Source organism: Uloborus diversus, chromosome 1 (assembly GCF_026930045.1).
Source record: "Uloborus diversus isolate 005 chromosome 1, Udiv.v.3.1, whole genome shotgun sequence".
Classification (NCBI taxonomy): Eukaryota; Metazoa; Arthropoda; class Arachnida; order Araneae; family Uloboridae; genus Uloborus; species Uloborus diversus.
The window spans coordinates 27,481,298-27,495,392 of NC_072731.1; the positions used below are offsets into that span (position 1 = coordinate 27,481,298).

General features: G+C 31.2%; 1 protein-coding gene across 1 annotated transcript in view; it reads left to right on the forward strand.

The window, feature by feature from the left end:
• LOC129234328 (zinc finger protein 888-like) overlaps nucleotides 1-13,376 on the forward strand; it is a 42,759-nt gene extending 29,383 nt beyond the window's left edge. Inside the window, exons 7-10 of the mRNA XM_054868321.1 lie at nucleotides 7,088-7,186; nucleotides 7,302-7,415; nucleotides 9,862-10,059; nucleotides 13,033-13,376. Of these exons, the coding sequence (XP_054724296.1) occupies nucleotides 7,088-7,186; nucleotides 7,302-7,415; nucleotides 9,862-10,059; nucleotides 13,033-13,376 (755 nt within the window). The remainder of the gene's footprint in view (nucleotides 1-7,087; nucleotides 7,187-7,301; nucleotides 7,416-9,861; nucleotides 10,060-13,032) is intronic.
• The last annotated feature ends 719 nt before the right edge of the window (nucleotides 13,377-14,095 follow it).

Sequence of the window (14,095 nt, forward strand, 5' to 3'; positions counted from 1 at the left end):
ATGAGAGATATCTCTCCAACCAAAAATATAAAATTGAATTTTTCACTTTTTCTTATGGTGAAACTATACTGCTCCTTAAAACTAGCTATCTGTCTCGCCGCCTATCTAAAAAGAAAAATTATTGCCTTGTTGTGTCCAAACATGCTATTTAAAAGCACTAAATCCCTGAAAATATGTGATACTACTTAATGCATATATTAGCATTTTCTTCCTAATGTGGAGCCCTGAATGCTATTTGGTTATGTCTATAGCACTCATATTAGCATATGAGGCACAAGAAATTAGTGTTTCCCCATTTTAGTTCTTGTGGTGAATACGTTAAATTATAATTTTGTGCAATATGTGTTTTTGTAATTTTTAACTATTGTTCGAGGCAATTCGAGGCTGCTTCATATTATCATGCATGAAAAAATATGATAAGCCAACTTGCTTTTTTTTTTACTTGTGCGTAATATTTATGTATTGTTGACAACAATTTAAGTAAACGTTTTAATTTCAGGAGTAACGACTTGACCATAGTTACTCAATTCCCCATCCCCTTTCTAAAAGAGCTTTGGACAATGAATTTCTTTCAGATATTAAATCCATTGCATTGTAAACGATTCCGTACATTTCCTTTTTAACGGTTTTTACCGAAAGAAATTTCAGTTTTAGATGTTAAGGTGGAACATCCTTTATACTTCAATTTGGATACAAATACAGAATCTTGTCATCATGTTTTGACAGGCAAAATGTTTGATTAATATTAGAGATTAGAGAGATGTTTAGAGCTTTGATATTTAGAATATTTTCTTTTTCCAAAACGCATTAGAATATCAGAGGAGCTACTGAACTCGAAATAACTTCGAGACATGAAGTATAAAAACATATACTAATAGTCTAAATTTATATATTTACTCATTGCTTTTTAAATAAATTAAATGCCAAACGTATTTTTTCCACATCATAATTATTTGTCTGCAAAACCTCACTCCAGGTGTTAACTACATTTTCCTCAAACGCCACTGCTTAAAGGCGCTCAAAAGACATTTGCACGACGGCGCCGATCAGGCTTGGCGGGGACCTGAGTAAACAAGCCTTTTTAATCAATGCTTTAAAACAGGGATCTCCTACCTATACTCAAGGGCCATTTTGTAAGTTTTTGGAGGCAAGGTGAGTCAACAATTGAACAATATTACCGTTAAGATGGTCTATTAATGCTAGCCCCTGCCCCCTAACTGTTTTTTTTTTTTTTTTTTTTTTTTGACTAAGCTCTCAGGGATGGTTTTTAAGAATTTCTGGGCCTAATTTTCTCTTAAAAGGCATAAAAGGAAATAAATTATTAAATTTTAAAGATTTTTTCCACAATTTGTAAGTTTCTCAGGGCCAAACGAAATCTTTTTGCTCTCCAGATCTGGCCTGCGGGTCTTAGGTTGGAGATCCTTGCTCTAAATATTCTCTCTAGCTTTTTGATTGAAGCGACCCAAATCTGTTTGTTTAATTATAGAAATTTAATCACTGCTATCTACTTTAATTTGTTACTTATTTTTAAATGAATCATATGCATATATAGGTGCGTGTGTGTTGATCATTCTTATTTTATTGCAGATTTCAATTTACAGAGTAGTATTTGTTTCCCCTTTTGATTTATATTTATGTTTAATAACTAACTACAAAATTTATGTTTCTGTTATTTATTTGTTAGACGGTTGTCAAGACTTCGTGATTCTTATGTTCATTTCAAACATCCTTTTGACTCTTCTGAAAAAGAGATAGAGGAAGCACTTTGGGATTTGCATTTGATCTAGGAATTGCATTTTAGTTAACCAATTTTTCTCCTGGAATTATGAACTTTAGTTCAAGAATATTGAAATGGGTGGCAAAATGTCACCAAGCAAAGCCCTAGATTACCACAATTTAAGCTGAAAAATTATCTTTGCGTTGCAGCTATTTGCTGTCATCAAGTCTATAAAAAGTTCTCTCACTCCAGTGTCCCTCATACCTACGTGGGCGTGGTTTAACCAGTTGGATTGGGCCTTGAAGAATGCTCCATTTTTTGGTCCAAGCAAAGAGCCGAGCAACCCCTGATTCAGCACCTGCAGATGCATTGATTTTAGATGGGACCTGGGTAGACTTCGTGACCACCCTATATTTAATGCTCCCCAGTCACCTTTAGTGAACACATACAATCTTCGATCGGCCGTCATTGAACCTGACACTCTTTTCTCAAGAATATGTCTTACCAATCAGGCAACCATGACCTTGTTAACATAGCAGTCATGAAACTTCAATTTCTGCACATTAGAATTTAATTTATTTTTAATAAAAAATTAAAAAGAAATTAATAAGATTTTCTTTTGAGTTATTTTTGTATTGAGAAAATGTAAAATGTTGCCCTTTTATGTAAATAGTTTATTAATCATGAGAAATTTGTAAAAAACTTATTCCTTCCCTTTCCAAAAAAAAAATGATGAAATTCAAAGATAAAAAGAGTAGTCTTTTTTCTTTTCAAAAGTATTTGTAAAATGAGTTGTCATAAAATTTAAAAGGTCAGGAACCCATTAATTAAAGTACTCAGTAGCCAAGTTTTTAAAAAAATTTACATTTGTTAGTAAAAAAGGTAATTAGTAACAAGATATTTGATTGAAGCAAATCATTGTGTAAATTTCTAAATTAAAATTACGTTTTATATGCAAAGTGCATGGTACTTTTCATGTATGTATGTATGTGGTTTGTATTTGTAGTGACAATGTGTGTGAGATGAAATTAAATGTTAGAAATACCAGTTGAATTTTACTACTCAAAAGACAATGTGAAGCATTTTTCTAGTCATTAGCTAATTTTGATGTTGTGACTATTCATGAAATTGTGATGGAAACAAATTTATGACATGTATGATGCAAAATTAGAAAATAATAAAAATGATGTTAAGGAATGTATTATCTATCATTAGTTCTATGCAGTTATAGAATACAATACTTATAGAGTACTCTATGCAATAACTTTCATATCCTGTTTTTATTCTAACAGCAGGATATGGGAGTCATTGTTTTGAGCTATTCAAATCTCAGGCTAACCTGGAAATTTGGAAAAAATTCTACTTTAGTAGGGTTGTGGGCACTTGGAATAGCTTACTGAAAGAGGCGGTAATGAGCAAGAGAGTAGATAGCTTTAAGAGGGCCATTGATCTTCATTGGGGACTTATAAACTGACTAGGACCAGCCTAGCTGAGCTCAGAGCCTTTTGCTGGTCATTGTATTTGTATAACAATGCTTTATTTTTCCCCAAAGTTTAGAATTTGCTTCAAAGTAAAATTGTTAAATGCTTTTATTATTATTATTGTTGTTATTTATTTATTTTTCTGTATTTTATTTGTTTATTTATTTATTCAAATTGATTAAGTAATTGAAAACAAGAATGATAAGAATCATAAAATTTTAAGCTCATTACAGATAATCAAAATTTTGTATGCTTGCAGTGGAATTTGGTACATAACTTATTTTTCTCAATGGATGATGTGAATAGTAAGTCGTTGATCTTTTTTTTTAATCCCATCCCTTCTACTGAGAACCAGATAACATCTATAAAACTAATTTTTTTCATGTTATATCATGTATTATCATGTTATTTCCTCCATAGTTTTTCTATTAAGCACAGGGAGGCTCAAAAATTTTAGAAAATTCAAACAATTTATAGCTGCTTATTCAGAAAAATTCAAAAAGTCGGACATTAGTGCATCCTTAGTCAAATGTGCTATAAACTCCATAAGCAGGTGGACAAGTTAAAAATCAGTTGATGGATTTAAAACAAAGAAAAAGTGTTAAATAACTCGAATGTCAATCTTATGTCAACATGGTTTTTGGCAAATGCACTGAAAACACAAAATGCAAACACACATAGTGGAATGTTAATACTTACTGGATGAAAAACAAGAAATAAGAGTATTGGGGTTTTGTTATACATTATGATCAAAGAAATTGTAAAGAGAAAGTATGACAATATTTTCCCTGGACACACCGCTCTATGCTTTAAAACAAGGAATAGTATAGTCGGATCCCGGCTTACGCGAAGGATGCGTTCCAAGACGCCTCGCCAGGGTTAAAGCTGGGTTCAAAAGTTCATTAGCATAAAAGCTAAAATTAAGGGAAAATTTTAGCAAAATGCGAAAATGTTACACATTCTCATATATTTACACTAGCTGCGTTGCCCGGCTTTGCCCAGTCTATTTTGAAAACAAAAATTGTGTCAAGTGACGTATATTCAACAATCAGGCATAAATAAAAGATAAAAAATCATCATGCAAAATTTCCCCTCCATGCAATGACGACAGATATTAAAATACTTTTAAGAAATTAAAATAAAATGAAAAAGATGGATTTAAAAAGCGTAACCATGGAAACACAAAATAAAATAAGTTTCAGAATTCAAAATGAGAAAGCTGGAAATAATGGATTCAAAAAGCGTTACCGTGGAAACGCAAAATAAAATGGTTGAAAACTTGAATAAAGAACAGATTTTTGAACTTCATTTAATTTGCTTGTAACTTTTTTTCTAATCGAGATAGAGGGTTAAACTTCCGACTAAAGGTCGAGTTAGATCTGGAGTAAAAAAGGTAGCTCTTTTCAATGGTGTCGAAAAGAAAACTGTAGGACAATTCCTTCACTTTTTATTGATAAATTTAATGAAGAAAGTAGTGCCTAAATTTCAGCCAAGCCTAAACAAATTCGAGCTAAAAACGTAAATAACTCCCGCCGCAATTAAGTTAGAGCATTGAAACAAATTGCGTAGAACGCGGAAAATTCTTCCCTTTCCAACATTATATTATATTACTAATTGCGAGTAATTTTTCACCCCCATATTCGGGAATTTATGTGAAAATTGGGCCTAAATTGGAATAAAAAAAAGAACTATTCATCGAATTGTTTTCGAACTGGTCTGCAAACCTTCTCAGGACTTAAAGGAACAAATTATGAAAATTTAGCGAAATCGGCCAGATAGTTCTCGAGTTTTGCGAGTTCAAACAAACAGACGCTTTTTGGACACTCCATTTCATACTATGTAGAGATATGCCTCAGTGTGTTTCGTCTTCAGGTGAAAATAAAACTCATATTTTATCTGTGACATCTTTGAAGAAGTAAGTACAGCAGCTATTTTTTTAAACGCAAAATAAAAAAAGAAAACATGATTGGTCTTTAGAACGTTGCAGTCCCTCCTCCTAATAAAGCAGTTATTTGGGGACATAATGCCGGATAAGATGAAGTCTCATTGAACTTAATAGCTGTTTAATCATCTTAGCTAAGATTTAAAAAGATTAAGTTGATCATGGCCATGTATGCTTCCTCTCTCTAGGATCATACATATTTTTCTTTTTTTTTTCAATGAATTTTTTATTTCAGCAAAAAAGCAAAAATGCATTGCTTTGTTTTCGCAATTGAGATGGTGTTTTCGCATTCTGCCAAAAATGCGACCGTAGCGGAAACCCTGCTCCTCGCTTAAGTCAAAATTTTGCATTGTGGAAAAATGTTGTGCATATGATTTTTTTATTAACATACCCAATCGTTTTAGACATTTTAAACATCTTTTAAACTGTTTTAGACCATTTTTTAACTATATATTACCGTTTCTTACATAAAGAGCTGAATTTTTACCCTTTTTTTTTTAAAGCTGCATTATTCAACATAAAATACGATGCACAAATCAATGATCAATGGAGAGAGAGACATAAAAATAAACCAGCATGGTACATACAATATGTAGCAATAATAAAGCACTGCACTGTAAGAGTACTATGCAGTAGGTACAATAAGTTACATTTTTAACTTAAAAATTGAAGATGATGATTTATGCTGCGCAATCTCATCGTCATTCTGATATATTTTTAAATACAATAGCTTTGCATTTACTTTTATAACATTTACATCTATGGTAACACCCCTCTTTGAAGGTCTCTATAGTCTACAATCGAAGAGCAGATTCCAATTTCATATTGTTTGCATTTTGCTTGAACACTACTCTGCGAGCTTTATATTAAAACTAAGTTCTGGACTTATACGGATTTCCTGCTCTTGACTTTTAATTATACGTATAAAAGATTCACTCATGCCTAATTTTGGTGCTACCTTCAACCAAAAATTATTAGTGTTTTATTCGACAGATACTAGAATTTTATGCTAATTTTATTTAGAGAGCATGAGATAAGTCATCAATATTTATTGTTGTGCTTAACTTGCACATTTTTTTACCTTACAAGGTCCAAGTAATGAATAGTTAAAATGTCTCTTTTATTTTTTAAAGTTAGATATAAATATTCAGTCATCATGCTATTATTTCAGTTTTATAATGAATTCTCATTTATTTCCCCTTATTTTTATTTATTAATTTCTATCTTTCCCCCTGTAATGAAACTATCAGGTTATTTCTGTTCTTATACAGATATCAGTGCTTATGTGATGCTGCATATTCATGCCAAATAAACTCAGGAAATGTTTTCGCAGATTTGAGTGGCATCCCTGCTAATGTATACACAGAGCAGAATTAGTGTATCAATAATATCAATTAGTGGAAGTATGTAAATAAATATTTTAATACAACTTCATTTAATGTTTGTGTATGTATGAGACGGTGCGGATACGAAGGGCAAACTGAACATTGTGTTAAATTTTCTTTTTTCACCACTAGAATGCAGACCTGTCAAACAGGTATAATTTTCCATTGCAGTTATATTTTCCCCTTTGTTCTCTTTCACATTTCAATGAAATTTTTGTTAAGTTCGCCCCTACCAAAAAACATTTCAAATGCATTGTTCTTAAAACCACCTTTTGTTGAGTTTGCCCTTCGAGCCCACAACACCTCATATTACTTCCATTTTTTAAATGCATGTTACAAACTTAAAAATCAAAATGAAAATTTTTGTAAAGTCTTACACTTTACAAAAAAAAATGTCAATATTTGATTAAACAATTTTCAAAAATCAAATCATACTCAGAATTAATAGTCAATTGGTGATTTGACTAATTTAAATATTTTTTGATGTTTTGAACAAAGATAGCTTCTGTTTAATTTCTTTAATAGTAAAAATTCCACTTACATTTCTGTTGAATTATTCTAGTGAATATTCCTATTGAACTGTCTCTATGCCTGGAACTCATTTTAGTGCAAAAATTACCTGATGTTGAGCATACACTTTCTGAATTCACGCAGGTTGGTGGTACTAATAAGAATGCATGATGCACCTTTTCTGTCAAAAAGAAATAAATAATTTACATGAGCTGTATACTAGAAATGTCTGTATTCTCTTTTTATTGAAAAAAATGTTCTTTCAGGTGATGGAGAATATTATACTCGTTCAATTATACATTTATCAAGTGGTTTTTTGAAGGTTGATAGCATGGCTCCTGAAGTGCATGATCTAACAAGATCGTACATTTGTCTTACCTGTGGGAGGAATTTTTCACGAAAACAAACCCTTCAGATACATGAAAGAATCCATTCGGGGGTTAAACCATTTACTTGTATTTATTGTGGATATCGTGCAAATCAGAAAAGGCAGATCCTGAGACACTTAAGACTTCATACAGGCGAGAAGCCTTACAAGTGTTGCTATTGCAGCTACCAAGCAACCCACTTAGAATCTCTCAAAATTCATGTCCATAACCATGAAAGAAAATGCTTGACTTGAAAATTGTAAATGTTTAATTTTCAACACAAGTGCAGTCATTAATGTGGATTAAGGCCACTCAAAAGGGGGAGCTGACTAATCCGACATTTTGGTTCCAAATTAGTATGCTTGAAAATATTATTTGTACAGAAACCGCATTGCAGAAAACTGGTAGCCAACTGATAGATGTATTGTTTAAAAATTTTTTGATTATTTTATTGTCTTAATAGGGAGAGAAGATATTGTAACTCATATTTGAAACCACGTAAGGTTACAGGAAAAATCTGATATACTGTTGTTTAATTTGAGAAAAAAAAATATTCTTTCTAGATATATCTAAAGGGAGAGACGTTATACTCAACTTATCATCAACTATTTTGCGACATTGCAACCAGAGACTCTAAGAAAAGTATTTCCATACTTAAAACAAGCCTGTCTCCAAAACCGTCTTGGAACTAAAATGTTGCATAGGTCGGCCTGTCCTCTAAAGGAATTCTAACGTGGATAAAGAAATGACATGGCACTTATCATGTTTGTTTATTTTTTGACTTTGCTATGATTAAGGCCTGTATTTTTACTTTTAATTTCTTCATGGTCGAGTGTCTTCTAACTTAATCAACTTAAATTATCTGCTTAATGTTTACTCTCCCTTAGGAGTTCTTAAGATTCAAGGGTTCTTCTCATTGCTCTCTGATTGCCAAACATCATGACAAAAGACTTGTTGCATATCTTCCCCTCTCATTTAACTTGATATTATTTATTTACTTGTTTCTGATCACAGTTAATTGTATTCTATAAAAAAAATTACATTGTAAAAGTTTCAAATGACAGTTATTATTTTTTGTTTTTTTTTAAAGGAATTGAAAATTATGTTTTTTGCATTTTTGATATTGTTTGTAGTTAAAAATTTTTAATTTGAACCTATTAATTCTGCGAATGTTAATTTTATGCCATAATTTTTATCCCTTTTTCGTTTGCGCATGGACAAAATGCTCATGCAAATTTAGTGCAGTACATGTGATAGTGCAATTGTTGTGCATTTGTTTCATGTAATAATTTCCAGAACTGTTTGCAGTGCAATGCCTTTTGAGCTAAAAATGCAAAAGTGTTTTTCTTTATACCCATTGTGCTTTAGGCCCTCCTGCCCCTACTCCCAAGAGTCATGTTTGAAACATAAACTTATTGTTCCTCATGAAATTTATTGTTATAGAATATTATTTGATCCCATTTTGTTGAGTATTTGCTTTAGTTTTTAATATTTTTGGCTGTTTCTTTGCAGTTGATAAAATGTGTTCATAAAAATAAAATGTCTTTAAATATAAGTTGTAATATAAAAGTCCTGGAATGGCCCCTGACATTTTCAGCCATTGTGATTTTTTTTTTTTTCAAATTGTTCTCTAATTATGTGACAGAAATGAATTTTTTTTCTTTTTTTTTTAAATATGTTTATCGCTTACTTTTTTTGCTTAATAATGATTCACTTTAGAGTCTATTTCTTTGAAAAATTGGGGTATTGTACTTTGCAATAAAAATTCTTGAATATTTTAAATTTTTAAAATGCATGATGACCTTCACCATCAACCTTTTTTCTTCATGCAATGCAAAAATGCCAATAAAACTTAGAGAAAAAAAGATTAACAAAATATATTTCTCCCATTGAAAGTTTATAAGTCCTTTTTATTGGTTTCATTACTAATTGGTTTCAAATAATTTTCATTACTAATTGTAAAATGATCAACTTAAAAATTATTTTGATAGTATTACTTACAAATCAAGATTAATAAAAATAATAGAAAGTCACAAGTGTTCTACATTTTGCAGATGAATATCTTTCCACTGTTTGTACAAATGAATAATTACATCATCATATGACAAAAGTTTGAGTTGGAATGAGGAAAAGATTGATGCTAATTTCAAAATGCAGTGATGCAAGTTTCATTGTCTTGTAGCATTGAACTCGTTTAGTGCTGAATTTTGTCATTAGCACCTAAAAATATTTATTCAGTATATAAAACTTCAAAATGTGCGAGATTATTGGGAAAGAGGAGGGGGACGCATTTCAAGACTTTTCCTTGGTAACTTTAAATTATTTCCAAAGACAGAAACAAATTTTACGGATTCTTTGTCTCAAGGGGACCATCTTAACTTGAAAATAGCCAAACATTTGACTTCATATTACTGCACAGTACACTTGATGTTTGCTTACAATTAAATTTGTGTTACAGGGATAGAAAAATACTGTTCCTCAATGACAAGATACTTATCAAGCAGTTTTTTACATGATGAAGAAAACTACCCTGGACAGGAGTGCAAAACTCTATATACTTGCCAAGTTTGTGGAAAAGGTTTCAACCAGAAATTTAACCTCAAAGCACATGAGAAGATTCACAGTGGAGTGAAACCTTTTGTCTGTGATACCTGCGGTTACTGTACCAGTCGGAAAAACAATCTTACGCGACATTTACGACTGCATACGGGTGAAAAACCCTTCAACTGTCGACATTGTGATTTTAGAACTGCACATTCAGAATCTCTGAGACTTCATGTTTTGAATCATTTTAAGCAAAAATCGTAGCAATGAAAAGAGTCTATGTAATGAGTTATTTGTCTATAGCTTCACACATACTTGCACCCAGATCTCTCTCTCTCTCTCTCTATATATATATATACCGTAAAATCCCGAAAGTAACCCCCTATCGATTATGCCCCCCCCCCTTTTTTTGTGGAAAGTGAAATCACTTTAAAATCCTGAATATACCTCCCCTCCCTCCCTTCACCTGAAAATTTTCCGATCATCTTCATTTGCCACTCCCTCCAAAAAAAGAAGGATAACATTTTCTGCTTTACTTGGAAAGCATTTACAAAGCTTTAGTTTCCCCCTCCATGTGCAATTTTGCTTTTCTAAAGAAAAAAAAAGAAAGAAAGAAAACACAATTATTTAAACAAAAAAGAAAAAAAAAAGTCTCCAGGGTTCATTCCTTCCAAAATGTCTAGACTTCTTTTGATGCAAGGGCGCCTTTTTTTTTCATATGTACTACAAAAAAAATTCATACGATTGTACTCCTTTTTATTCATTTTGGAAGAAGCATTTTTGTTCTGACTTGTGAAACTGAACGATCTTCAACACGGTGCCATTTTGAAAACATGACTCTATTTCGGAAACGTGTTGCTGAAAAAGTAGCGCGAAACTTAAAAATAACCTTTTTAAAAGGAGAAATAATGTAATTGAACGAGTTTAGGATCATCAGAAATGAAATTTTACTAAATTGAGTAAGAGATGTCTGTGTTTGCATTCGCGAACTTTGTAAAGCTCAGTTTTTGAAATTACGATCTTCATAACGAATTTGCGGCCGTGATTGCAATTTTTGCTTCTATTCTGAAACAAGAACATTAAGATTTTGCTTCTTTTACTGTAACCTTATTGCATTCAGTACATGATGAATTTTCAAGCGATAAATTATAGAGGTTTTGCCAACTTAAGGTGCAAAATCCTTTCTTTCGAAAAAAAAATGGAGCCCTCATGCAATTTATTACTACTAAAAAATTGACAGATTTTTATTAACACCAAACTCAATCAAACATTTTGACATTGATTTTCAAAAAGCTTTCGATAAGGCACCGCCTGTTGCTCTACTTAGCAAATTAGCTGATACACATGTTCCAAAAGTTTTTTTTTTTAAAACTTTATATAGCACGAGCACAGCCCTACGGTATACAGCTGACATTTAAAAATTTTAGTTTCCTTTTTCTACTCTTATTGACTTATGAAGACAGGCAGTCGCATTTGTTGTTTGGCCATAGTTTATTCACTGAATTACATAGTGAGTTTTCATATTGTTTAATTGTGTTGAGTTTTCAAGTACTTCATCCATTTTCAATGTGCTCTATGCATATTGCCTTTTTCATTTTCTAAAAATTAAATAATTTGATTAATTGTTAGTGTATGTTTACAAAATGACTGTCTCAGAATCTGATTTTGTAAGTTAAATTGTATATATTGATTGAAACGTTTCGACTCCATTGCAATAAGTTTTTTGAATAAAAACTGATACATGTATGTTGTACTGTTTTTTGTATTGAATGACTTTTGTAACAATTTTAATACACAATGTGGTAATGTACCTAATTAGTTTCTTTAAATCTAGTACTAGTGTACATATTATGACATATTTTTTCTCAAAATCCACTCTAAATGACTAAGAGCATGTGCATTCAAATAAAATTGACACTTTTGAAACTGCATGGTTTTCAAAAACTGCTGGTTACCCTGCATTATTTATGTAATAAATTTTATTTTTATCGATTGTTATGGTAAAAGTTCTGGAATAAAAATTTTTCTTTTTTTTTATTGAAGGTTTAGTAGTACTATTACTTGTTATAATGTTCACTCAGCTGTTTATTTACTCATTGTATAAAGACGGAGAACCAATTTTTAGAGCATTAGATTTCACTGCGATTAGTTTTCATCTTTATTGTTTTCTTTTTTCTTGAAATAACTCTTCTCAAATTAAAATTTATTCTAATCAAAATTAGTTCAGTCCGACCCCGATTTAACAAATTTCGCGATTCAGCAAATTTTTCTCTCCCCCCCCCCCCCGACTAAAATGAAGGCAAAAATCCCTATTTACCGAATAATAAACCCTGAAATAACAAATTATTTTAACTACCGATTTTTTTATTTTTTATTATTATTTTTTGTTGTTGTTAATTTGAGTTACAAAACATTGGATTGTTTCCCAAATGATCTATCCATTTTGTCCGAAGCAAAGAAAGACTTTCCTTTGAAGCAGCAATGTTTGACGGGCAAGTGGGCAACCAATGAATGATCCCATTCTGTAGCAGAAAGCGTTAATGAAACTCTTATTAAAACTGTTACTTTTTCTAATGCTTTACATGGAATGTAAACTGTAAAAACATATCTCATACAGTGGGCTGTAAATGAAATCTTCTCTGCATAAAGTCGAAAGATAACTATTTCGAGTCAAGTATAAAGAAATTGTCAAACCTCGTTACTCACTAGTCAGTACAACAAAATTTCAAATTAACTAGTGTGTAATAAGTAGCGGAATCCTGAATAAAAAGTGCACACTTTTTAAGTATGAATGTGTTTGTGCAGTTGATTATTGAGGATTTTAGATAAAGTAAGTGCAATTTTTTTTGCACCCCGATATTACGTAAAAAAGTTTCGGTCCTGATGAATTTGTTTAAATTGGGGTCTGACTGTATAATATTCTATATAATGGTTTATAATTATTCTATTTAGTTGTTTTTAGTCAATAATAGCTTTAGAGAATATTTAAAAAAATTTCAAATACACATAAAAGGAACTTTATATTTTTGCTTCTAAAAATTGCTTTTTTTTTTGCTTAAAACTTTTAATTGTGTGTGTATTGCAGGCATGGAAAAAGATGCTACTTCATCAGCGGAGGATGAATCATGTAGTCCTTCTAAAATAGAGGTTGAATGTCCTGAACAAGATTCACAAGGCCAGCATATTTGCACTATTTGTGGAAAGACCTACGCCTCGGAGAGGTACCTAAAAAAGCATCAAATTATCCATTCTGATAAGAAACCATTTTCATGCGATTTTTGCGATTACAGTTCAAGACACAAAGCTCATCTTACAAGACACTTGAGACTTCATACCGGGGAAAAACCGTACAAATGCCACCATTGTGACTTTAGAAGTGCATATTTGGAATCACTTAAAGGACATGTGTTGAGTCATTGGAAAATATAATCGTAAATCTGAGAAGTGGAATGTGACAAGCAATCATTTTTATTTTGTATTATATGACTTATTTTTCATCTTATTCATACTTCGAATTGCTTCGATTTTCTCAAATTAATATTTTAAAAGTGACTTTGAAGTCTTTTCTTTCTTCTTCATATCAGCAATGATGGAAAAATGCTGTAAATTTACACATTTAGTTGAGCTAAGTGAGCATTTCGTATCCAGTGATAGTTTCTTCTTTAGTATTCTTTGTCTTTATTTTTTAAATCACTTTTTACTCTGTAAATGAACGCATGCATGTTAACTATTAACCTTTTTATGCATTTTATTATTTGCTGAATTGTTTGCTTTTATATTATGATTTTAATGTTATGAATGACTTTATACTCATAATGTTTTATTGCTTTGTTTTTCTCATCCATAGTTTAAGTTCTATGAAATGTATAATTGATGATGCAAGGTCTGCAATTATGAAATATGTATTCTTATTGTTAGTGGAAATAGTAGCCTAGTATAATGTGCTAATCCAAAAAACTTTATCCGTGAGTTGGTTAACAGTTAATGATTGATTATATCTACTAATATTAGTGCATATCCTTTTTTCCAGTGCTGTAGTTGGAAAAAAAATAATAGGGGAATTCATCTTGGGGTTTGGGGGACTCACCAAAAGAAAGTTTAGTTTGGAATCAATTTAATTTACATTTTTGCATTATTTTTACAATAAA